Raw genomic sequence first — 23,435 nt, forward strand, 5'->3', positions numbered from 1 at the left:
CTCTCCCAAACAGACATAGTTTAGGTTCTCAAAGTGTCATCTGAGCAAAGCAGAAGACCCGACAAGGAAAATAACGATGGGAAGTATCAGACTTTGTTCTGTGTTGGCTGCAGAAACATTCGCACGGCTGCAGTTTTTTCAGACTGTTGACTGTTTGTCCAACAGAAGGTCACAAGGGGGCAAACAGTTTAGTGGTTTCGGTGAGCCTGCACTTTGTGGAGTCCCTGAAGGTCGTCTGAAGCTTCATTTCAGCTGAGGGAGCTGTTCTGCTCGGGGCGTACAGAAGAGCTCAGGTTGGCAGCACACGATGAGGAAAGCTCTGGAATGGAAGCAAAGCTGTAGAACAAGCAGGAAATGCAGCGTCGCGTGCACGGCTGGCTTTAAACGGCGCAACAAAACCGGGATGTAACTGTGCTCCTCCCATGGTTCCGCCATTTTTTATTCATTTATAAAAGCTAGCATTGTTGTCATTAGTGGGCTGTGATTGGTCCAAGTCCGAATGAACAGAAGCTCTTCTTCACTAAATGAAAAGGGTAAAAGGAGGTGGTTATTCTGACTAAGCTGAGCGGTAAGCGTGCGTGTAGGAAGTTCTCCTTTGCTGCCATCCTTCTGTCAGGACTTCCTGCTTCTTTCTGCCCCGTTCTGCTCATGAGTGTAATGAATGCTGCCCTGCTGTCTCCTCGGGCCCTTCTGCCCACTCGCTCTGTGTGCCCTCTGATTCAGCTGTTCCTCAGCAGCTGATATTTGTGTCACAAATATCCTGAACAATATGCTAATGTGAGCCACTAAATATTCATTAACTGGAAAACTTCCAGGATGACAGCTGGGAGCCCAGACACGATGTCATTGGAGAAAAAAGCTAAACTAAAGGGAAGGAAAGAGGGAAGGCATTAAAGTGGCCCAGAAATGCAAAAAGTTCCTCTTTATAACCTTTACGAGAGATTTTGTTCCAAACACTCTAAGAAATGAAAGGTTGAATTTAGTCATGTGGATGGTTCCACTAAACCTTGTTGCTTGAATGTGAGTGTTTACTTTTGAAGTATTTAAATAAAAAACTGCGTGGCAGATCGAAGTTTGTTTAACAAATTTTAGACGATAATATTTGACCTAATAAAATTTAACTCACTCAACTTTATTTAAAGGGACTTAACGGACATTTGAATTTTTATGCTCGTGATCGCCCCCTCAGGCCAAAAGCGTAACGGCAGCTTCAATAGTAGGCTCGTGCACGGGGCGCGCATGCTGTACGTGCACACTCCTTAACGAAAATAACAGCTGAGACAGTCCCGTGTGTGTGTGTGTGTGTGTGTGTGTGTGTGTGTGTGTGTGTGTGTGTGTGTGTGTGTGTGTGTGTGTGTGTGTGTGGCCCGGAGGATGGAGGACAGGAGAACGTGCAGCTAATTAATTAAATAATGTGGTTCTGTACCTTTCTCTTCAGCACAGCCGACAAAGGTTTATGATGGGTCAGTCCTCCTGCATGCTCAGATCATTCCCTTCCCTTGCTTGAAAAATTGTTCCAAAATGAAAGTTGAACCCACATCTTTTTTGTCTGTGAATTCAACGCCGTTCGGCGAGTCTCAAATAAAAATTTGGGCATCTTACTGTAAAAAAATATACCATTAATGTAAAAAATAAACTCTAAATAAACTATGTTTGCATCCAGAATCAAACCCAGGTCTTCTGCACGAGAGTCAGACATCTTACTAGCTGAGCTAAAGCACCAGTGACGTCCTTTGTATCTGTAACATTTATATCCTTGATGACAGCTGAAACAACGTTCAAAGAACGGTTCGGAGTGAAAATGGCTATTTTGTTGCTAATTAGCAGGAAATATCTAGAAGAAAGTTCTACAGAAAGTAGCTAAGGGTCCTCAGAAATGTAGCTAGCTTTGTCACTAGGCGTTAGGAACAGCGACAAAGTGGCACTGCCTCTCTCTCTGCTGCTAAAGCTACGGATAGCAAATGCTACGGGCGATGTCTGAGCGTGAACGCGCATGAAGCAGCCTGCTCGACCCGAGCATCTCTCTTTTTCTGTGATTTTACAGAAAAACAGGCAATCACAGTAAAACTGCCAGGGCTCATTCTACAGGACCAGGGCATTGCAGGAGAATGTATGAAGAAGACATTTATTATTTCTATACATGTTTTGGCTATCAAACTTCCATAATGTCACTTTAATGAGGAGCTTCACTGAGAAACCATTATTTCTATTATAATCAGTCACTCTGAGTGTTTCATGCAGGCTGAACATGAAAATAGTCTCCTACACCAACTCCTGCAGTAGCTTCTGATAGAAAACAGACAGGGAACCTCTAGGATTAGAAAATCCTGACAGATCTATGTCACACTGTCACTTAACACTCATGGACTCACCCATCTTGACTTAAAACGGGGAAGGCTGTTGTTGGTTTAGCCTCCAGGAAACAGAAGAGTATGTTTTGCCTAGTAGAAGCTAACTACACTGAAAAAAAAGATCTGTTGGATTTACGTAATTGAATCATGTAGATCGGTTGCATGAAATTAGATCATGTTTTGATTTTATAACTTCTTTATGTAATGCCAACATGTTAATTAAACAAGAACATTTCATGTTAGTACAACATACCTTTAACATGTTGTCACCACATAAAAACATTATAAAACCAAAACATAATCTAATCTTGCGCAACCGAATGCTAATATATTAGCATTAGCAACTCCAGCACACAGCAGAACTCCTTCAGGCTTGTTTGAGTGGTGGTGTACCACAGAGATGAGTCGGCGGCCCTCATCTGCTCTTCTATTACATGATTCAATATGACTTTATGTAAAAAAAGACGTCTGTACAGTTTTCTTCTCTACAAAGCAGAACAGTCTGCTCTGCTTTGTAGAGAATTCATTTGTTTTGTCAAAACTTCACAAAAAGCCGGAGCTGACGAGATAACGCGGCCACACACACGATGCTGACAGCGGTCTGTTGTGTTTAGAGGCCTCTCGTCTACCCATCCATAGATCTGACACTGGTCTCAGAAGTAAAGGAGATAACTCGAAGCATCTTTAGTTTGCTTTAAATGAGTCACATTTTGTTCTGATTCACTTCCTCTACTTCTAACTTAGACTTAAAAAACCGCGTGAGTTGACCATATTTCTGACCAACATCATGTGGTCCTTTGGTTTGTGCTGAAGCTGAATTATTAACAATAATAGACACGTTTCATGAAAAATTGACCAGAGGTGGAGCATGGCCCAGGCTGATGGCATCCTGGTACCATCTAAATGTTTTCCAGTCATCACAAGCGTGCAAAAACACCAACTTCTTTAGACTGTTGAACAAAAAAAAAAAGCCATTTTCTTGGATTCGCTTTCAGACTGTATTGTCTTTGTTGAGCTTTACTGCCAAATGTATCATATCTGATACACCCGAGTCAGAGTTTCTACTTCGTCTCCTTGTCCTCTCTTTCTCCTCTTCTCTAATAGAAGAATGGGACAGCCCACCATGTTAAACTGGATGAAGAGCACATGTGCTCAGAGACAGATGGTTGTTTTGATTACCTTTATTTTGGTGCTGGTGACACCTCCGTGCACGGTTTATTAAAGTGATTACTCACTCTTTTTCTCACCTAGATGCCATTTGCATATATTTAATACCTGACCTCCACTGTGACAAAATCTTTAAACTCATTTTCTCTTTATGCTCTTTGAAACTCCTCCCCAGTTAAACCAGCGTGCCGTTTGCTTTCCTTCACATTTGCATTGAAACTTTTGCGTCCATCTGTCACCATCCTTTTGCTGAGACGGTAGATTTGAGCCCTTTTTGTGTGCAGTAATCCTGCAGCCGCTGACAGCTGAACGCTTGAACCGTCTTCTGTGGTGTTGGTGGGAAGGAACAGCCTGAGATGGCGTGGAGAGACGAGGACATTCAACCGCTCTCGGGCTCGTATGCAATAAAAGCCTCGAACAGGGATGCTCTCTGCACGCTTGACTGGAGATGAGTTAAAATATTCTTTAAAAAAACCTCTTTCTTTTTTTTAAAAAAAGGGTCAGAGCATCAGGGAGGGGGCCAACCCATAAACTAGAAATCCTTGTTTCATTATTAATAAAAGTGTTGGTTCTCTTCTGGGCTCTGAAGAAGAGGGTGAAGAGCCCCGGTAATGAAATAGGAGTGGATTAGCAAACTGGGGGAGTCATGGTTGTTTGTCATTGGACGGTTATTTAAAGTGTTCATGCAATTATTGATGGTTATGCTTTATTTTCAACATAGTTCTTGAGTTAAGCGATTATTGTTTTCTTCTTCTTCTGTAATAACTAATTAAATTGGCCTTTGCCACTTGCAGATCCCCCACCAGAGGGCAGTAGACCTGTTTAGGACTAGATATGGCAGGTTTCTCACGAAGGTACTAATTCTGATGCTCCATCTGGATGTTTTAAAGAGAGATGTCTGTGTTACATCCAGAGAAGGAATGAGAGCATCAGTCACCTTATTTACCACCTCAGCGCTGTAGTTTTTGCATGCGTATAAAACAACATGTCATCTGCATACATGTGAATATGGCCCTCCTTCCAAAATAGACAAATTCTAGCTCTTTGGCTCATTTTATGAAGATAATCCTGTGATTTTTCTACATCAAGGATCACTTTACAAAAGACTTTATAAAAAAGCAATGAGCAGAGTGAAGATGCATGTCTCAGAATCACCTGACTGTCATCTCTTAGTAGACATCTCCTCTCCGGAATCAGTGAGTTTTTGCATCCAGCTGAGCCGTTTTTACCTCCACGATTTTCTGCATCGCTCCACTTAGAGCATCACCAAGAAGAGGCGACTTTAAGAGAAGAGGCAGAGAAAGAAAAGATTTTATTGCGTAAATTATTCAGAGAACGAAGCTGGCTGAGATTCCTATGTATTGTACAGACAAGAGTTTGTAATATTAATGGAGCTGAGAAGTTAGAGGTTATTTTTCCTCTTTCTGCCTCTTCCTGCTGAGATTTGACTCATCCTGGTTTTTTTTTTCCTTTAGATGGAAAAAGGAGAGCAGCTTGTGTCCAAGCTGAAGTCCCGCTGTAGAGGTCAGACTGGAGACAAGATGAGGACGTACAACCAGAATAACTCACAGCCAGCAGTGTTTTGAAGTTAATTCTGGGTGCTGCTGTTCTCTCATCGTCTCTGATAGGTAATTTGATTTTATGCCATATTACCTTAAAGGACGACACACCCGAAAAGAGAGAGAGAGAGAGTAAATTGATTATTTGTAATGTCCATGTGCGTGGCTCAACATGCGAGAAGCTGGACTCAACCAACCAGCCCCCACTCTGCTCCAGCCTCAAAGCCCTCACCTCACCAGCTCTGCATACCCGCGGTCTCCATCAGGAGACCAGAATGTTAGGTAATATTTAATCTCCATAACCCTGGAACCTGTAATAACACACATGACAACAAGGAAGACATTTTACCCTGAGTCTCCAAAACATGGAGAGTTAACGCAGAGAAACCTCCTCCGAGGCCTCCCCACGTCACTCCCAATGTGCTCCTAGTTCGTCAGGGGCTTTATTCACAAATGGATGGGGGAGAAGGCGGGCCTTCTCAGGTTACAGAGGCACAGTTTTCAGTTGGAAACCCACAATCAACATCCTCGCTCAACCTTTCATGAACAACAACAGTTGGCAAAAACAGAGATTCATGATGTGTTTATGACACAAACTGGGCATCTTTTAGGCCTCAAAAAGGTACAATTATAAAAATACCCAACAGTCTCTTCCTGTAGGGATCATGAGGAGTTGCTGTTTTTGACTCTCATATTCATATTTTTACTACATTAGTTTCTATAATTTAGCTCTGATTCATTTTTCTCACTCAGAGTTAAAGGTACAGTATGTAAGAATACAGTGAGAAATTTACAGCGATAAACTCCTAAAAGAGTCTGATGTTTCAGTGCCACAACAGATATGCTCCGTTTTGAAGTGAAGAGTTCGTATATGTTTATCAAAATGTGTTTTTGAGAAGAAAATTTCCATTTGGCCAACTGTGTTTTGTAGGAGCGTTTAGAACAAGTGTCTGACGTGTGGGTGAGAGCTTGTTATAGCGATAGAAAAAAACTGGTTGCCTTTTACATTTTGTCCTTTTAACTAAAACAAGGTTCATGCTGCTGCTGCCACAGAGACCAGTTTAGCGTCTTCCTCCTTCGTCCTTCAGGATTTGTTCTGCTTCAACCAACAAACCCGGGAGTCACAAAGGAGCTGCAGAATCTTTAATGTGACATAAAGTTTTGATGTCGTCGTCTTTTCGTGCTTCTCTGTAATCCCGCTTGACTCTGACCGATCGGAGCTCTTGTTCTTTCAGTCAGAATATCGTTCAGAACAAGGAACATGAAGGCTGACGCGATGTTTCCTCCAGTTTAAGGAGGGGGGGTTCCACTGGGCTCACTTATGCGGGGTGAAATTCACTCACTCACTTTCAGGTCATGTTTAGAGTCTCAGGGAGCTAGATGAGAACCGGGGAACCCGCTGGACGCCCGTGCCGTCACAGAGACACGAAGAGACATTTTAGGGTCGACAGTCATTTTGGGTTTATTTATTATATAAATAAAGATTTATGTAAACTTTCATTAATAAGCTATAAGGTCTTGGCTGAATTCCTTTACTTAACCTCAACCATAATTATTTTTGTCTCAAAATGCCCGTGCTGTAAAGTTACTACATCTGGATGTGACTGGAGAGTGCGATTACTAGTAGTAGTAGTAATAGTAGTAGTAGTGGTGGTGTCCTGGAACCCCCAAGGCATTTTACAACACAATCAGTTATTCACCCACACACATTTACACCCTGGTGGTGATGAGCTACATTGTAGCCACAGCTGCCCTGGGGTCGTACACAGACGCCCTCCGACCACCACCAGCAGGCACGGTGGGTTAAGTGACTTGCCCAAGGACACAACGACAGCGTCAGACTGAGCGAGACTGGGGCGCCCTTGCTTATTGATCACTCATACCACGTTACACACGAGTCGTGGTTTAGAGTCAGTCTAGTCATTAAATGAGTAAGAAAAGAAAAAGTCCAACTGAATTTATGTGTTTTCATGTAATTTAGGTGTTTTATAGAAAATCACCAGGAGTGCATGAAATTAAAACTAAAAGAGACACTTTCCTGCAACAATAAGCTCCACCCCCTTCTGGATTCTAATGCCACAACTTTTGCAGATTAAAATAAAATTTATTTTGGATTAAAAATCTTTAACTTTAGCGATTTGAGCGTCTCAGCTCCTGTGTTGTTTTGTCTTTTGAGCTTCCGATAATCTGGAATTTTCTTTGTGTTAGAGAAGTTAGGAAGAGAGCAGAATTCTGAATGCCAGGTTCTTCTGTGGAGGATCAGCCCTTCAGGTAAGATGTCCCTGCTGCTTTCCCTCCAAACCGCAACGTTTATCTTGTGTTTCGGCTGTGATGTCAGACTTCATGCATTGCGTCGTGTCTCTGCGTCATCAGCTGGTCTGGATCTGTTCAGACCCTGGTCCTGGTGCCACCAGAACCTCACATTCAGACAAAACAAAGAACAGAACCTGCTTCTTCTGCAGCTCTGTTTGATTTTAGAGGAGAATAAGATTTGAAAAGCTCCGTTAAGGCTGCTGCTGCTGATTATTTCTGCCATCTTTAACTAGTTTTATAGTTTTCATTGATAAATGCATCAATGGTCAAAAGGTGATTTTGTCCTTTTGATTAAATAAACTAAAACAATCACACAAATTAAGCGATTCAGTCTGTCTTGTGTTATTCAACCAACGACCACAAATGTGCAGGATTTTAAAAAAGCCAGTTTTATAACAAAATGCATCGAATCAACCAGATAAATCACTTTTTTAAACTCAGAATCAACAATAATCCTGATTCAGTGTTGGAGACAAGCAGAAAAATCTGGATCTCATGTTTCCTTTCTGTGTTTTTGTGACGCACTTTATATGTCCTGAAAGCATCACACACACACACACACACACACACACACACACACACACACAAATCAATTATTACTGGACCTGCGCTCCCACCAGCCTTTCCTCCTGCAGCATCCGGACCAGATGCTTTTTTCTTTCTTAGGGCTGAAAAACACCAAATTGAGGATTTTGTTTTAATCACCTTTCTCTGTTGATGTTGCTGCAGCCATCATGGAGCATGTTTCCAACCTTTAATGAGGACAACCACGGGAATGGGAGAGAAAAGAGTTTATTATATCTGGAAAAGTTTCCTCCTCGCTGCCTCTCTGGAGCTCTAAGCGGGTCGTGAGACACAAAGTTTTCAGGTCTGTTATGTTAAAGACCGCAGGTGGATGAAGGTGAGCAGTTTAGTGGTTGGTTGCACCTCTTCCAGTCTCCTCCAGCAGAAACGCGACTCTCCCGCGCTCATCGGCGCCTCCCGCAAACCGGTGCGCACCGGAGAAGCCATGAGACGACCCAAAAACTAACGTGGCTGGTAAGAAAACCGGTTTGTTTGGACCTGCCGTGGTTCTGGGTCTACGCGGAGCTGCGGGTCAGCAGCGCGGCGCAGTTATTGTCTGATGCGTAAAAGCGCCAAATGTGCGTAAAACTGTTAATTCTCTCAGTTTAACGTTTGGATAAAGATTAGATTAATGTTAACTTTTTGTGGAATATGTATGAAGTATTTATCTGATTTTCTATTTAATACTAAAATCAATATTTCAAAGAAAAACCTGAAAAAGTGAATAAAAGAGTAAAAGTTGTTAAAATGCAGCAAATTTCACGACTGATTAAACATTTAAATACATCACTATAATAACACTTATTAAGACATGGTGTAAAAAATGTTATTTTATTCTCACATTTTTGGAATTTATCCAGAAATGATGGAATAGTTTCACACATTTACCTGCTGTTTAAAATAAAGTGTTTTTTTAAAGAGCAAGTCACCCCCTACCAGATTCTAACTCCACTCCCACTTCCTGTTTGAAAAATGCAACAAATGCTGTTGCCTAGCAGACCGAGAGGGCGGAGCCGCTAACAAATACACACACACACACACACACACACACACACACACACACACACACACACACACACACACACACACACGACAGCATTGTGACACCATAATGTACCCGTTTACATCATAGCATACCTCTTAGCCAATAGCGGTGGCAGACTTAAATTCTAATACAGTGCAGAGTTTTATCCTGACAACGGCACAACACTGACAGTTTTAGGCAGAAAATTAAAATTTTAACTAAGATGCACTGAAGTGCCAAACTATTGACGACACGTGTCTGCAGCACCATTAGACACTCGTTTATTTAGTTTATCAGAAAAAAAAAGTTGATTTGGGGGTGACTTGCTCTTTAAGTGTCCGTCTGTTCACGTCCTTAATGAAATATGATCGTGTCACGTTCAGGAGGTTAGGATCCAAAATGCAGAACACCCAGAACGACACGAGGCAGAAGCGGATGTAAAATAAAAAAAATTCCTTTATTTAGGATGGGGAACAAAAATAAAATCCCAAAGAGCAGGAAGCCGAGTCAAATGTCCAAATCCCTTGACAAAACAAAAAGCTCACTTTCTGAGCAGATTACTAGAGACCAGGTGGGGAAACAAAACAACACTGACACAGACACATACAATGGACCGACAACACTGAAGGACAAGACAAGAGTTTTAAACACAGAGGGAGGTGATCAGGGGAGCAGGTGGCAGGTGTGCTAGTGAGAGCTGGAGGGAAGGCAGGTGAATACAATAATCTAATAGAGGGAGAAAGAAACAAGCAGGATGACAGAAAACCTTAACCTATAACACAAGGATTGAACTAAACCTAAAGACTGAGGGCCAAACATAAACAACTCATAACTAGACGGATGAGGAGGACTAAATAAAGATTGATTGTGGGGAATGATTAGAAGGACACCTGAGGGAAGTCTACAGAGGGCTGGGGATAATCATGGGGCACAAGAGGAAAACCTGGAGTGGGAACTGGAGGGGCTGGGGAACAAAGGGACACAGAACATGACAGACAGATCGTTTTGAAAGATTTGCATTGAAAGCATTAAACTTTGATTGTGCCATGAATGACAAACTATCCACCATTGGATTAAAAGACTTTATTAATGACTTTACATGAACATTAATCTCTGAAGTCAGCTGATCTATAATTTCATCTTTTCTGCTGAACTTGATAGTTCAAAGGAAAAGTTTTAGTTCCACTCTGAAGATTTCTTTAAGGACAAATAAAAGCAGCCAAATTTCAGCCCCGTTATGTAACGTCCACCACGACAGAGGGAACAAACAAAACTAACAGGTGAAAAACGTGATGAATTATTCATCATCATGTTTTACTTCACCTCCCAAAATGTGTTCACTGTCACGTCTGTTACTTTTAGAACACCTTTAAAACTAATTAAATAAAGAATCACGTTACATTTATTAAATATTCAGCAGAGAAATGTCAGGTTTATGGTTATTTAATGGGACTGCACAGTGGAGCAGTGGCTGGTGTTGTTGCTGGGTTCAAATCCCAATCTGGGGTCTTTCTGCGTGGAGTCTGCATGTTCTCCCTGTGCACTCTGGGTTCTCCAGCTTCCTCAATTCAATTCAAGTTTATTTATAAAGCGCCAAATCACGACAAGAGTCGTCTCAAGGCACTTCACATAATAAACATTCCAATTCAGGTCAGTTCATTAAGCCAATCAGAAATAATGTGTCCTATATAAGAAACCCAGCAAATTGCATCAAGTCACTGACTAGTGTCAGTGACTATACAGCAATCCTCATACTAAGCAAGCATGCAGCGACAGTGGAGAGGAAAACTCCCTTTTAACAGGAAGAAACCTCCAGAGGATCCTGGCTCAGTATAAGCAGCCATCCTCCACGACTCACTGGGGATGGAGAAGACAGAGCAGTTCATGACTTTCAGTTTGATTGGTCTCTCTAAATTTGTTATTAGGTGTGTGTGTGTGTGTGTGTGTGTGTGTGTGTGTGTGTGTGTGTGTGTGTGTGTGTGTGTGTGTGTGTGTGTGTGTGTGTGTGTGTGTGTGCCTTTGTGTTTCCCTGATGGACTGGTAACCTGCCCAGGGTGTACCCCGCATGCTTGCCCGGAGCCTGCCGGAGATGGGCACCAGCCCCTCGCAAAGACAATGGATGGATGGTTACTTCATATTCATGATACTGACTTTGCATCTTTATGTTTACATTTGGTTAGAGTCCAGATGGTGGATGGATGGATGGATGGATGTGGGTGGAGACAAGCACGGTTGCTAAGGAGTTCTGGATCTCTCTTGTTGTTATTGCTAAATACAAATCCTCTCTACTGTTCGGGTTCCTCTTGCTGCTCCTTCATTACCAGACATTTCTAAGTAAAATGACCCTGAATGAAGATGCAATGACTCTTTGTTATTGTTATGAGCCTAAAAACAGAAAAATCAAACATAAACGGTAGAGGGTCTGACAGCAGAGGGCGGTGTTGAAATGGGACTCTCAGAAGAATATTTGATGTTCTTTTTTCTGTTGTTCTTTTAGCTTCAGTTCATTCCGCTTCAGGAAAAGATTGATTACATCTTATTCAGCTAATTAGGACCGAGCAGCGAAAGCGCTGCGAAGGCCTGTTGTATCTGCTCTGTTTATTTTTCTTCTGCCAAGTTAATTGGCTTTTTGGAGGCCTTAACATACCAGAAAACTCAGGAATCTTTGCACACATGTCAGGCGAGGTGTAAAATTTTGTATTTTAAAGGTCCCAAAAAAATCGCAATAAAACTAGCTCCACAGCGCCCCCTAGAATGTGAAAAAATACCCCCCCCCCCCCCTCCATAAAGCTTAGTTTATCATACAGTTATGAAATTTTGTACACTTGTAGTACTTAACAGTCCGCACAGAAAAGCCTCCTGCAACCATCGTCTACATCAAACAGGAAGTCGGCCATTTTGGTTTGAAGTGGTGATTTTGACCCCATTTTGGCCGTTTCCAGGGTCCGCTTCTGATTGATTTACTCGATCAATTTTTGCACAATCGTCTCGAAAGTTGTGGGAAAGTGCTCAGAAGGGATGGGCGATCAAATAAAAAAAATAAAACAGACTTTTTGTATATGCTGAGGGGGCGTGGCCAGACCTCGAATTTTGACTACTCGCAAAAAATATATAAATGGCTATAACTTCATAACCAAATAGAGTAGAGTTACAAAAACTTCTGTGGTCATTCCACATCCAGCCACAAACTAAAATGAATGGTCGGATGATGACATCACACAAGCCCTGCCCCCTCAGGACCAAAAAGGTCAAGTTTTACTGTGATAGGTCCCAAATCGCCCCATTGAACTTAATCACCACAAATTTGTAGCTGGTAACTCAAGACAAGTGATCTTGTAACATCCTTTAACTCTGCAGTCAGAGACGCTAGGGTTTCCTATTTCTCCAACCTGGTGTCCCAGAGCAAAGGGAACCCCAAGGTGCTGTTTAACACCATCAGCAGCATCGTCTCTCCTGCCTCTCCTACAGCCTCCATCCACTCTGTTGCAGACTGTGGGAACTTTCTGTCTTTCTTTGTGGACAAAGTCAATAAGGTTAGATCTAGCATCTCTCCTTCAGTCTTATCGCTGCCTCTCCCGACTCCAACCAGGCCCATCATCCTAGATAGCTTTGCTCCTGTTTCTTTGCCTGAGTTAACCAAACTAGTTAACTCTATGAAGACCTTTGCATGCCCCCTCCACATCTTACCCTCATCTTTGTTTAAAAGTGCTTTTCAGTCCATCGGTCCCAGCGTGCTCTCTATAATTAATGCTTCTCTGGTCTCTGGTCAGGTCCCTGCTTACTTTAAGAACGCTGTAATCCACCCGCTTCTTAGAAAACCGAGTCTTGACCCCTCTCTCCATAGCAGCTTCAGACCCATCTCTAAACTTCCGTTCATCTCCAAGATCTTGGAAAAGGTTGTGGCTAAACAACTCACAGCTGCTCTTGATGAACATAACATCTATGATAGCTTCCAGTCAGGTTTTCGTAGAGCTCATTCTACTGAAACAGCTCTTCTTAGGGTCTCTAATGACCTTCTGACTCACAGTGATGCAGGGGACTGTTCTGTTCTGGTCCTGCTGGACCTGACTGCAGCCTTTGGCACTGTTGACCATCACCTGCTACTGGAGAGGCTGAGAGACTGGATAGGCCTATCAGGAACTGCTCTGGAGTGGTTCTCCTCTTATCTCTCTGAGCGCTCCTTTTCTGTGGCCGTCTCCAAGTTTAGGTCCTCCACCACCTCTCTTACCCATGGTGTCCCACAAGGTTCTGTGCTGGGGCCTCTGCTCTTCCTCCTCTATCTGCTTCCTCTTCAGAACATCCTGAGATCCTTCAAAGGAATCTCCTACCATCTTTATGCTGATGACATCCAACTGTACATCTCCTTTAAGCCCCATGAGATGTCTAAGCTGCAGCTGTTACACACCTGCTTAGACTCTATCAAAACCTGGATGGTGGGAGCTTTCTTCAGCTGAATGAAGATAAGACTGAGATCCTCATCTGTGCCCCAGACAAGCTGGTTCCCAAAGTCAGAGACTCTTGGTCAGCTTGCTTCTCACACCAAACCTTCTGTCAGGAATCTTGGCGTGACCTTTGACCCAGCTCTCACCCTGGATTCTCATGTCAGTTCTCTTGTTGGCTCTTCCTTCTTCCATCTCAGGAACATTGCTAAGCTGAGTCCCATTCTGTCCCGCTCTGAACTTGAGACAGTTCTCCACACCTTCATCTCCCCACGCTTAGACTACTGTAACTCTCTTTTCACGTGTCTGAGCAGAACCTCCCTGAACCGTCTACAGGTGGTTCAGAACGCCTGTGCTCGGCTTCTGACCAAGTCCTCCAAACACACCCACATCACCCCGCTTCTCCTCCAGCTTCACTGGCTGCCGGAAGCAGGTGGAGACTTCCCACTGGTGAAACTACACAAACCACAAAAGTGTAATTTCTGGTCAGGAGAAGGCGGGTCAGGTTTCAGCATCAAGAATCACCAACACCAATTTGAAAACAATAGCCTAAAGCACAGGTGTCAAACGCCGGTCCTCGAGGTCTGGAGTTTGACACCCCTGGCCTAAAGTGTTAAAGGGATACTATGCAACGTTTTCATATTTTAAAATCATTTTCACAGCTGATTTGATTAACTTAGAGATGAACCGCTCCTGTAGACACTAATGAAGGCCGAGGAGACATCTCAGTTGTCAGATTAAGATGTTAAAAAGTTTCACCTTTGGTTTCGCTAACGCTAGTGGGTGCTAAAAGCAAGCCAAAACGGCTCAGCATTCCTATAAAATCCCTTTACTGTTGCTTTAATAAAGATCCTCATAATTAGGTTTGTGTATCTCATTAGACTGAGTGAGTTTATCACCTGCCAGATCGTCCAGATTGTGCAGGAAGCCAGAAAACACGCAGCTGAGTTCATTTCTGTCATGCAACACGACTCAAACCCAAAACTTTCACAGAAACATGAATGTTTTATGCTTTGTTGCTGCTCATATCTGCCTTTGGCGAATATTTCGGCAGGCTGTGCGAACTAACGAGGACTTGCAGCTAACTCCAGCTGATAAAACAGAACAAAGTCGTTTCAGCTCTCTTGGGAGGTCATACGTGATTGAATGATCACATGAAATGTGAACAGGAAGGCATGAGGGACATCAGCGCCTCTATTGGTGAGATTGTTCTACGATGGAACCGTCTGAGTCGGGACTCGACCCGTACATCTAAAAAGCACCAGAGGGTGAAAATCTGCAGACAGAAATTTAACCGTAGTCTTATGTATTCATGGTTGGAGATAAATGGATGATTGGACTTGAAAGAATCTGACTTACCATCACCTAATCTCTAGTTTAAACATTCGTGATACATTATAATCCGTGTTTCTCTTGTTTGACCTTCCTTCTTCCTCGTACTTCCATCATCTTCCTCCCATCTGTTCATTCCTCTCCTGAATGACACCTCCCTCGTCTCACCTGCCCGTTCCCCTCTCTCGCTCCTGCACCTCCTCTCCTTCCCGTGTTTCCTCCTCCCCCCGCTGCTCCCTGCAGGTGGTTGATGGAGAGGTTTTCGAATGTCAGCCGGGACCGTGGTTATCGCAGGAGGCATTCTGGCTGCAGTCATCTTACTGACCATCGTCGCTGTGTTGTGTTTATGTAGGTTGCAGGTACGACTGTTACTCGCGTGAGTCAAATACCTACGATTAAAAATGTTGCTCAAGTCAGAAGTGCCTTTTGTTTTCTGGCTGCAGTATTACTGCTGTAGACAGGAGGAGTCTGAGAAGGGGGAAGAGGAGGAACCAGAGCTTGACACCATGTCTCCCTCTCGCCCCTTGGCTCTGTGTGCTCCTCCAACTCCTCCAACGCCGGAGCAGTACAGCGACGAGCCCGAGACCTACCCACCCACCTTCCTGACGGAGGCCAACGGGCCTGCCAGTTACTCCCCGCCTCTCCCACCGCGCAGGTGCCAGCGGGCACACGCCTTCTGCCCCTCCTGCGCCCGCTGCTCGATGCCCTTCTACCTGCAGCATCCAGAGAGACTGTGCAATGGGGGCCGCAGGATCAGCTACAGGACTGTGCAGCAGCAGGACCTGGAACTGCCCGAGGATCTGGCCAGTTTCTACCAGAAGCTGCTCCGCTCCTACACCATGAAGGAGGTGGTGACCCAAAGCTACAGCACCGACGTCTAGTTGCTGCACACATCTGGATCTGATGTAGCTGTGGCTGCGGCGTCGACCCTTCTGGCCGGTGTGGGAGGCCTGGACATGAAACAGGTCCTTGTTTGACCCAAAATGATCATTTTGCTTCCAGCCTACCTGAATTAGAGTTAATTAGTTAGCTGAGTTTATGACGTCTGTGAATTAAGCTATAAACAAAAATAATTCATCACTAGTGCACAGATGCCGTTTGTTTGAAATGTGTAAACAACGGCGCCCCCAAGAAATTACTGCCCCCAGGGAAGACCAGTGTTAATAAATCATATTGTTTAGTCCAACAATAAATTCATTTAATTTATACAAGACACAAATGTAAAACCCAATAAAAATATACAAATAATGAATAAATAGATCATAAGTAAAATAATAAATCATAAAAACGATGTTAGTTTCTGCTGCTCACCATTTTAAAGAGGCACCAGTCCATAGTTCTTGTGAAGACGGCAGCAGGCGAATTAACTCAAAATGAAATTCTAAGACAAATTTTGAAATAAAATTTTTAATTGCTTAAATGTATTTTCTGAAATATTTGTTTCTCAAATTTGAGTTAAGTTCTCTGGATACCTTTTATTAAAACAAATAAAGGAGCAATGCAATGCATCGCCACAGGCTAAACTCTCCCCGAGTTACCACAAGGAAGAATTTAGTGTGCCACCCCACCGTTTTCTGTGGCCCCGTCTGGCCACCCCTGTCAACATTTTCTGGGAGCGCCCCTGTGAGTAAAAAAATCACAACGGTTTCATTTTACCTGTTTGTGCTTGTAGAGCTGCACAATCCTAAATATGCATCCCTGAGCTAAGTTAGCACAGATCACTCACTGTTTAACTGTTGCACAAAATCACTAAAGCACCAGATCTGCTGCTCAGATGTTCTCTGTGTCCTCCAGGGTATCCGCGGGTCCTTAAAAAGTCTTAAAAAGTCTTAAATTAGCTTTTCTAAATTTAAGGCCTTAAAAATCCTTAAAAATTACAAATAATCTTTAAATACAGTTTCCAAAGGTCTTAAATTACCAAAGCCCCAATAAACAAGAATTTCTAGTTAGTGTTCAGCATTTTTTGTGTGTGATGTTGCCGTAAGCGGAACCGTACACATTCAGTTGGTTGTGAAAGGGGGCTATTTTTGGATGAGCACATTAGCTGGTTAAGCTAGTGGGAGCTTGCGCCATGGGGAAGTGCAAGTTTAATGGTAACTAGGTGGGTAATCCCACGTTTGCGACGTGGTTAGCACCGGTTCCAGGCAATAGCTGGAAATTATAGCTTAAAATCAATTTAAAAGAATAGCTTAAATTTGGTCAAAGTGGCCTTAAAAAGGTCTTAAAAAGTCTTAAATGTGGCTCCCTTAAACCTGCAGATACCCTGGTCCTCCTGTGTGACTGATGGGAGTTACTGTGTTTTAACTTTTGCTCCTTAGGCAAAAAGAGCCCAAACTATGATTTAATGAGTTGGTTTTTTGCAGCTCTTGACTAATAAGTTAGAGCAGAAGTATTTTATGGTTGTACAGGTTGCAGACCCTCACACTTTTAGCCTGGACAGCTGTTGGAACTGAGCTCTGCAGCTTCACTTGAAAAAATAACTCAACTGTACTTCATGTTCGTCTGTCACTGTTTGTTTATCAGTGTTGGGCAAGTTACTTCAAAACTGTAATGCATTATTTATTACTTGTTACCCTCATTTTAAAGTAATTCATTGCATTATTACAATATTACTTATTATAAAATGTAAGGCATTACACTACTTTTGCATTACTTTAAGTTACTTTCACCAAAACAACTTCAGTATGAATCTGGTCATGTGACGCTCAGTGAGCTCATGACATGTATGTGGAAGGTGATGTGGTGTCTGAGCTAGGATTGCTGTTAAACACAGCCAGATATAATAACAGTTCTTTAAAATGGTTGTTTACTAAATAAAAGCAACAACAATCTGTACTCTCAGCACGCTGCCATCTTATATTAACTCATTCACTGCCATTGACGACTAAAGTCGTCATTTGCATTTTTTACTGTTTGAGCATCGGAACGAGCCCCCGCGCTGAGAGAACAAACATCTCAGCCCTGAAGCCGATCTTCATCCACATACGTCACAGATCACATGATCAGGAAGCAACACATCCATGTGTTTGGAGATCGTTTTGGGCCGTTCCTGTAAAAAAAAGTGAGGCGCGAACCGGAAAAGCGTCTGCCGATCACAATTCGACAACGGATTATGAAAGAATGGATAACGCTCGAAACACGCGGCTTCTTCCTGATGTAAGAGGTGAGTATCCTCTTTGTTTTGGTTGTTTTGGCATCGACATCATGCTAGCGCGCAACGTTCTGTGACTCTTAAAAAAACTGTAAAAACGGTGAGAAACGGTGAGAAACGCTGGCAGCGAAGGCCGTTAGTGATCAGGAAATGGCTGGCAGTGAATGAGTTAACTGAGCAGGGAGTGAGGTGGTGGGGGCTCCAAGCCCATATTTGCCTTGGTCCCCAAATGCCTTGATACAGCCCTGGATGTGGGACTGACTTCTGGGGTGATCTGATTCTATCACATGTATAAATATTAAATGCTTATATATTATTGCTTTTCACTGGTAAAAATGTGTATCGGGGATAAATCTACCAGCTTTATTTCTTTTCAAGCACTTTGTTTTGTTTTCTTGATTTTATGTGAATCATTTCTGGCCCTTTCTCTCTCTAACCTTCCTGCATGCTGCATGTTTTCTCCGTCTTCCAGAAAAACTGTAAACTAGACTTCCTACGATCTACCGAACGCAAAAAAAGCTTAATCTGCGCTGCGCTCCAGAAGCAATGAGTTGAAATCACCGGCGCACAGATTATGAACTCAGCTGAAAAGTACATGAAGTACCAGAGAATATGGGCTGATATAAACGATCGCAAACGAATGACTTTGTTTTGGTGGAGCAGGACGCAGCTGGAGTGTTTGAGCCGTTACCGCTGCGTCCTCTCTGCTCATAGAATGCCCGCAAAGCTGAGTCCATAAATGACGTCATTTATGTGGATACTGGATCTTTTTTTCAGGATTCCTGCAATTTGAGTTTTTAAGAAACCCACATCTTGATTCTGGGTTTAAAAATGAATTGTAATTACCGCGTTACTGACAATTGTACCGAGTAACTGTTACCATTTTCTTTCCCTGTAATGCCTTACATTACCACATTACAGCAAAAAGCAATGCATTACAGTAATTAATTGTTTTTGTACCACGCTACTCCCAACGCTGTTTGTTTGTAATAAAAGGGCTGACTCTCCTGTACAGTTCTCTCACTCCTCTAGCTTTAAGATCCCGTAAGAATGAAAACAAATCTGCTCGTTTTAGCTGTTATTTAATTGAAATACAAGTCAGTATTTTCAGGTGTTCAGTTACTATCAACAGTACACGATCTCCATGGTTGTTTTGTACAAAGAGGTATCAGTTATATAAAAACACACATCTGAATACATGTCAGCCATACTTCAAGTGTCAGGAATCGTCCCGCCTGTGCTCGTGCTCGACCCCGCCCCTCCGGCTTCACGCACACAGAGCTGGCCTGGGATCAGTTGACCCGATGAGTAGCCAGGGTTCTGGCATCGGGACCGTCATGTTAAATGAAAATGTGCTATGACTAATAAATATGCTCCCATGTCCTGCAGGCCTGCCGGCGCTGCTCCAAACAGCAGGGAGGTGGGATGGAGAGTTTCTCACGCTCTGCTGCTCAGCGCCAGAGTCTAAAAACACACTTAAATAATGTTTCATAAACGAGTTTCTGTATTAAATATTCTCACCATGCAGGATAATCATCTGAGGAATAATTTAATCTGATAAAACAGGAGCTGGAGCTCCACGTGTTTGGGAGGTGGAATCTCAAATCTGCTGCTTGAAAGCGATTTTCAGAACAAAACAGTCCCGTCAATCCAGATTATCTGTGGAGGTTCTGCTGCTTCTTGTTATTCACAGTAGCTGCTGATTACGACGCTCCAAGTGCTTTTAGACAAGATTTTATTTCCTTTCTAAAAAAAAATATTTTCCTCCAAACACAAACATAACCACGCCAGACCAGCAGGTGGAGCCATTGTCAATAGGAATGATTAAACTTCAATTCTGATTCTGGTTTGCAACCACCTTTGAAAGGAAAGCTGGGTGAACCAGTCTGGCGTCTCCACAAGGAGAACACAGATGTCGCAGCTTCTAGGCTCGACACACAAAGAGAGAGAGCAGAACGCCGCTCAGCTTGGAAACACTGCAGCTCTCCGCGATAAATGTACAACTCAGCTTAAAAATAAGGGTTTTCTCAGATTTCAGGGGAATCCAAAGTTCATCCTGCAGATATGTGGGCTGGAATGTGTGTCTTTGTGTTGGAGTCAGAGTCAGGGTGGAGAAGGGTTGTGGAGGGGGCAGAGGCAGCATCCTGGACTAGGAGGTCGAAGGTCGCACGGCGCGGCAGGAGTGGCAGCAGGCCTTGCTGTAGTACCAGTGGCTGCACAGGTTCACCTTCAGGGCCAACAGGCAGTTGGTGGAGGGCCGGTCCTGGCAGCTCTCATCTGGGACAAGAAGAGCAGGACAGGTTAAATGTAAATGCTCCTGGAGCTGCGACCAATCAGCTTTTGACTAAACCCCCTTCAGACAGGCCATGAAAAACAGAAATGTTCGTGACTCTGTCCTTAAAACCTTTGTGTCTGAATACAAACATCTGGATAACCTTTTCCGTAATGGAACCGGACGACACCCCTAGTAACAGGACCGGACAGGGTGGCTGCTTCAGACTGGTGAGGTCGAGTTCCGGACAGGGAGGAGGGGAGGACACTGTGCGCACCTAGATAGCTCGCTGCTGTAGCATGCAGCAAACCATGGCAGCTCGCCTCCTACGGTACCGTCTCTTAGACGCGAGGCGTAGCGCTTCACACCACTTCCGCGATTCCTTTATTAACCATAGAGCTTCATCGTCCAGGTCTCTTATGCAGCTTCGTGCGCGCAGAATTATGCTTAACATACGTCCCGATCAGTGAGAGGAATTCTAGCTCTCCGTCGGCCATGTTTGACTGAATAGCTATGTTTGGGTAAATGAGGCTGTCACGTTGAGAGCACGGAGGTGGTTAGGACCCAAGATGCAGATTACCCCAGATGACACGAGGCTGGAGCGTTTTAAAGTAAATCCTTTATTTAGGATGATGAACTGAAAATCCAAAAAGGGGCAGGAAGCCAAAAGCAAAAGTCCTGAATCAGGAGAACAAAAGCTGACATAGAGCACAAAAAGTGGAGACTAGAACTAAAGCTCACTTAGAGCACAAAACAATGCTTACAACAACATACAATGGACCGACAACCACACAGAGACAAGACAGGGCTTAAATAGACTGGGAGGAACAATTAGGGAAACAGGAAGCCGGTGTGTGGAGTGAGGGCTGGAGGGAAGACAGGTGACAACAATTATCTGGATGGGGAAGCAGAACCAAAGGAGGGCAGATAAACACAAAACTGAACTAAAAGACTGAGGGAAGGACTCACACACACCCAATCACACCCAAATACACTCACACACACACACTGAGTTGGGGAATGGACACGCACACACACAGAGAGAGCTGGGGACAAAGAGGCTGGAGCTACAACTGGAGGGGATGGGGATGATCGAATGCCTACAAACAGAAAACACATAAATGAGACGCAGATAAAGGACACACGAGGGCGCTATGAGACACAAAAGGGAATCTAGAGAGGGATGGAGAACACCAGGAGACACATGAAGGAAGGGGCAGACGCAGACCATGACAGAGGCGTGCACGCCCGCCGCACTATCCGGGTACAGCCTTCCCACCCCCTCTCCCTCGGACATCTGGAACTTTTCCCTGCTGTGAGAAGGCAGCCGAAAGGACAAGTTCAGGTACAGAAGTGGTGTGTCTGAAAACACAGTTCTGGTTAAAACCGGACTGAATTGTCCACACGTGTTCTGAAAAGGGCGAGGAGTCAGCTGCTTTTGATCCATTTTTAGTACTGACTGAGGATTGTGTTTATTTAACCAGTTAAATGTGACAAAAAATAAAAATAAAAAAGCACAGCTTCGGTCTCCTTCTGCAGCAGCGTCCACAAGCAAAGAACTTCCTTTGGTCTTTCACAATAAAAGTCTAACACACCTCAAACTACCCGCAGCCTTTAACAACAGCTGAGAACAATAGAAACACATTTTTATAAACTTCTGATGTTTTCAGGAAACATTTAGACTCTTATTATGAAGGACTGAAGGAGGTTCAGTGAGTTTTGCTAAAAGGCTTTCCCCTTAAATAAAATACTTCTGTCTTTAATCTCACTTTTTTCTTCTTCTTCTTCTTTTGCTGTGGCATCAAGTTGTGTCCGTCTCCATCTCAGAGAGAACCCGCGAGTGGACTGACGCGTGTCGTTAACCAGCTAGTTAAGACCTGGTTAGGTGGTGTGGGTTTACCTGGAGGCTCGGTGGGGCAGGGCTGCAGGGTGCAGGTCTGTTTGGACACCGGTTTGGTTAGAGGGTCGCAGCCCCGGACCAGCTCCCTGCCCTGGTAACACTTCACGTCCCTCATCCTCACACCAATGCCACACGTCTTCGTGCACTGAGGACAGGAACAAACAAAATCTGTTTACATTTGATAAAATGTAGTTTTTTATTATAATGATCAACAAACCTCTAATGTAAACTTTAACTAGGTGTTTGTGCTTTGTAGCTTAACTTTGAGATATCTGAAGTAAATCTCATCTCACGTTAAACTGATTAAGTTCATTACTCGTGATGCGTTACCAGAAGATTCCATTCATTTCCAGGTTTGATCATTTATTCCTTGTGTTCCAGAGGTGGAGCTAGGGCTTTTCTGAGCATGGGGCCATCAAGGGCCCACGGTATTCAATTCAATTCAATTCAAAAATACTTTATTAATCCCAGAGGGAAATTGATTGCTGTAGTAGCTCAGAATAATAATAATAATAATCAAGTCATCAAAGAGGTGTTGTATATTACATTGGCTGTTGGCAGGAAGGATCTCCAGTAGCGGTCAGTGTTGCAGCCAAACTGAAGAAGCCTCTGACTGAAGACACTCTTCCGTTGTCGGACAGTCTTGTGAAGAGAATGCTCAGGGTTGTCCAATTGAGTCTAAGATATTACTAAAGGCCACATTGAGGCTATCATTTTCAATGTCCATATGAATGTTAAAATCCCCCACTACAATGACCTTATCAGTATTTAGCACCAAATCAGATAAAAAATCAGAGATCTGTTCCAAAAACTCAGAGTAAGGGCCTGGTGGACGATATAAAACTACAAACAAGAGTGGTTTTACAGTTTTGCAATCTGGATTAGGAAAACTAAGAATAAGATGTTCGAACGAACTGTAGCTATTAATTGGTAAGGGACTGATTAATAAGTCCGAATGAAAAATGGTTGCCACTCCTCCTCCTCGCCCTGTACTTCGAGCAAAAGTACTGTACTTACAGTACTGTGCAAAAGTTTTAGACGGCAGTGGAAGGAAAGAATGCTTTCAAAAAGGGATTTCATCTTTTATTTTCATCAGTCAACATGAATGAATGAATGAATGAATGAATGAATGAATGAATGAATGAATGAATATGTGGTGTGACCACCCTCTGCCTTCTAAACATCATCAGATCTTCTAGCTCCACTTGGACTGGGAGGGTGCTCCAGACATCTCGGAGAACTAACCACAGATCTTCTGTGGATGTAGGCTTCCTCGCATCCGTCTGTCTCCTCATGTGGACAGATCATCTGGGACAGCAGTGGCTCAGGAGGTAGAGCGGGTTGTCCAGTAATCAGAAGGTTG

General features: G+C 43.4%; 2 protein-coding genes across 2 annotated transcripts in view; one reads left to right on the plus strand and one right to left on the minus strand.

Moving 5' to 3' along the window:
* The first annotated feature begins 7,993 nt into the window (after window positions 1-7,993).
* On the plus strand, window positions 7,994-18,762 carry LOC107386195 (protein FAM163B). The gene is made up of 3 exons (XM_015960436.3): window positions 7,994-8,428; window positions 14,993-15,108; window positions 15,193-18,762. Exons 2-3 carry the CDS (start codon window positions 15,016-15,018, stop codon window positions 15,628-15,630), a joined length of 531 nt encoding a protein of 176 aa, XP_015815922.1. The 5' UTR covers window positions 7,994-8,428; window positions 14,993-15,015; the 3' UTR covers window positions 15,631-18,762.
* Window positions 18,763-18,966: 204 nt separating this feature from the next.
* Window positions 18,967-23,435, minus strand: part of adamtsl2 (ADAMTS-like 2) — a 45,209-nt gene continuing 40,740 nt past the window's right edge. Inside the window, exons 18-19 of the mRNA XM_015960435.3 lie at window positions 22,073-22,217; window positions 18,967-20,177 (exon numbers count right to left, since the gene is read on the minus strand). Of these exons, the coding sequence (XP_015815921.1) occupies window positions 20,050-20,177; window positions 22,073-22,217 (273 nt within the window). The 3' untranslated portion in view covers window positions 18,967-20,049. The remainder of the gene's footprint in view (window positions 20,178-22,072; window positions 22,218-23,435) is intronic.

This window comes from Nothobranchius furzeri, chromosome 10 (assembly GCF_043380555.1).
Source record: "Nothobranchius furzeri strain GRZ-AD chromosome 10, NfurGRZ-RIMD1, whole genome shotgun sequence".
NCBI lineage: Eukaryota > Metazoa > Chordata > Actinopteri > Cyprinodontiformes > Nothobranchiidae > Nothobranchius > Nothobranchius furzeri.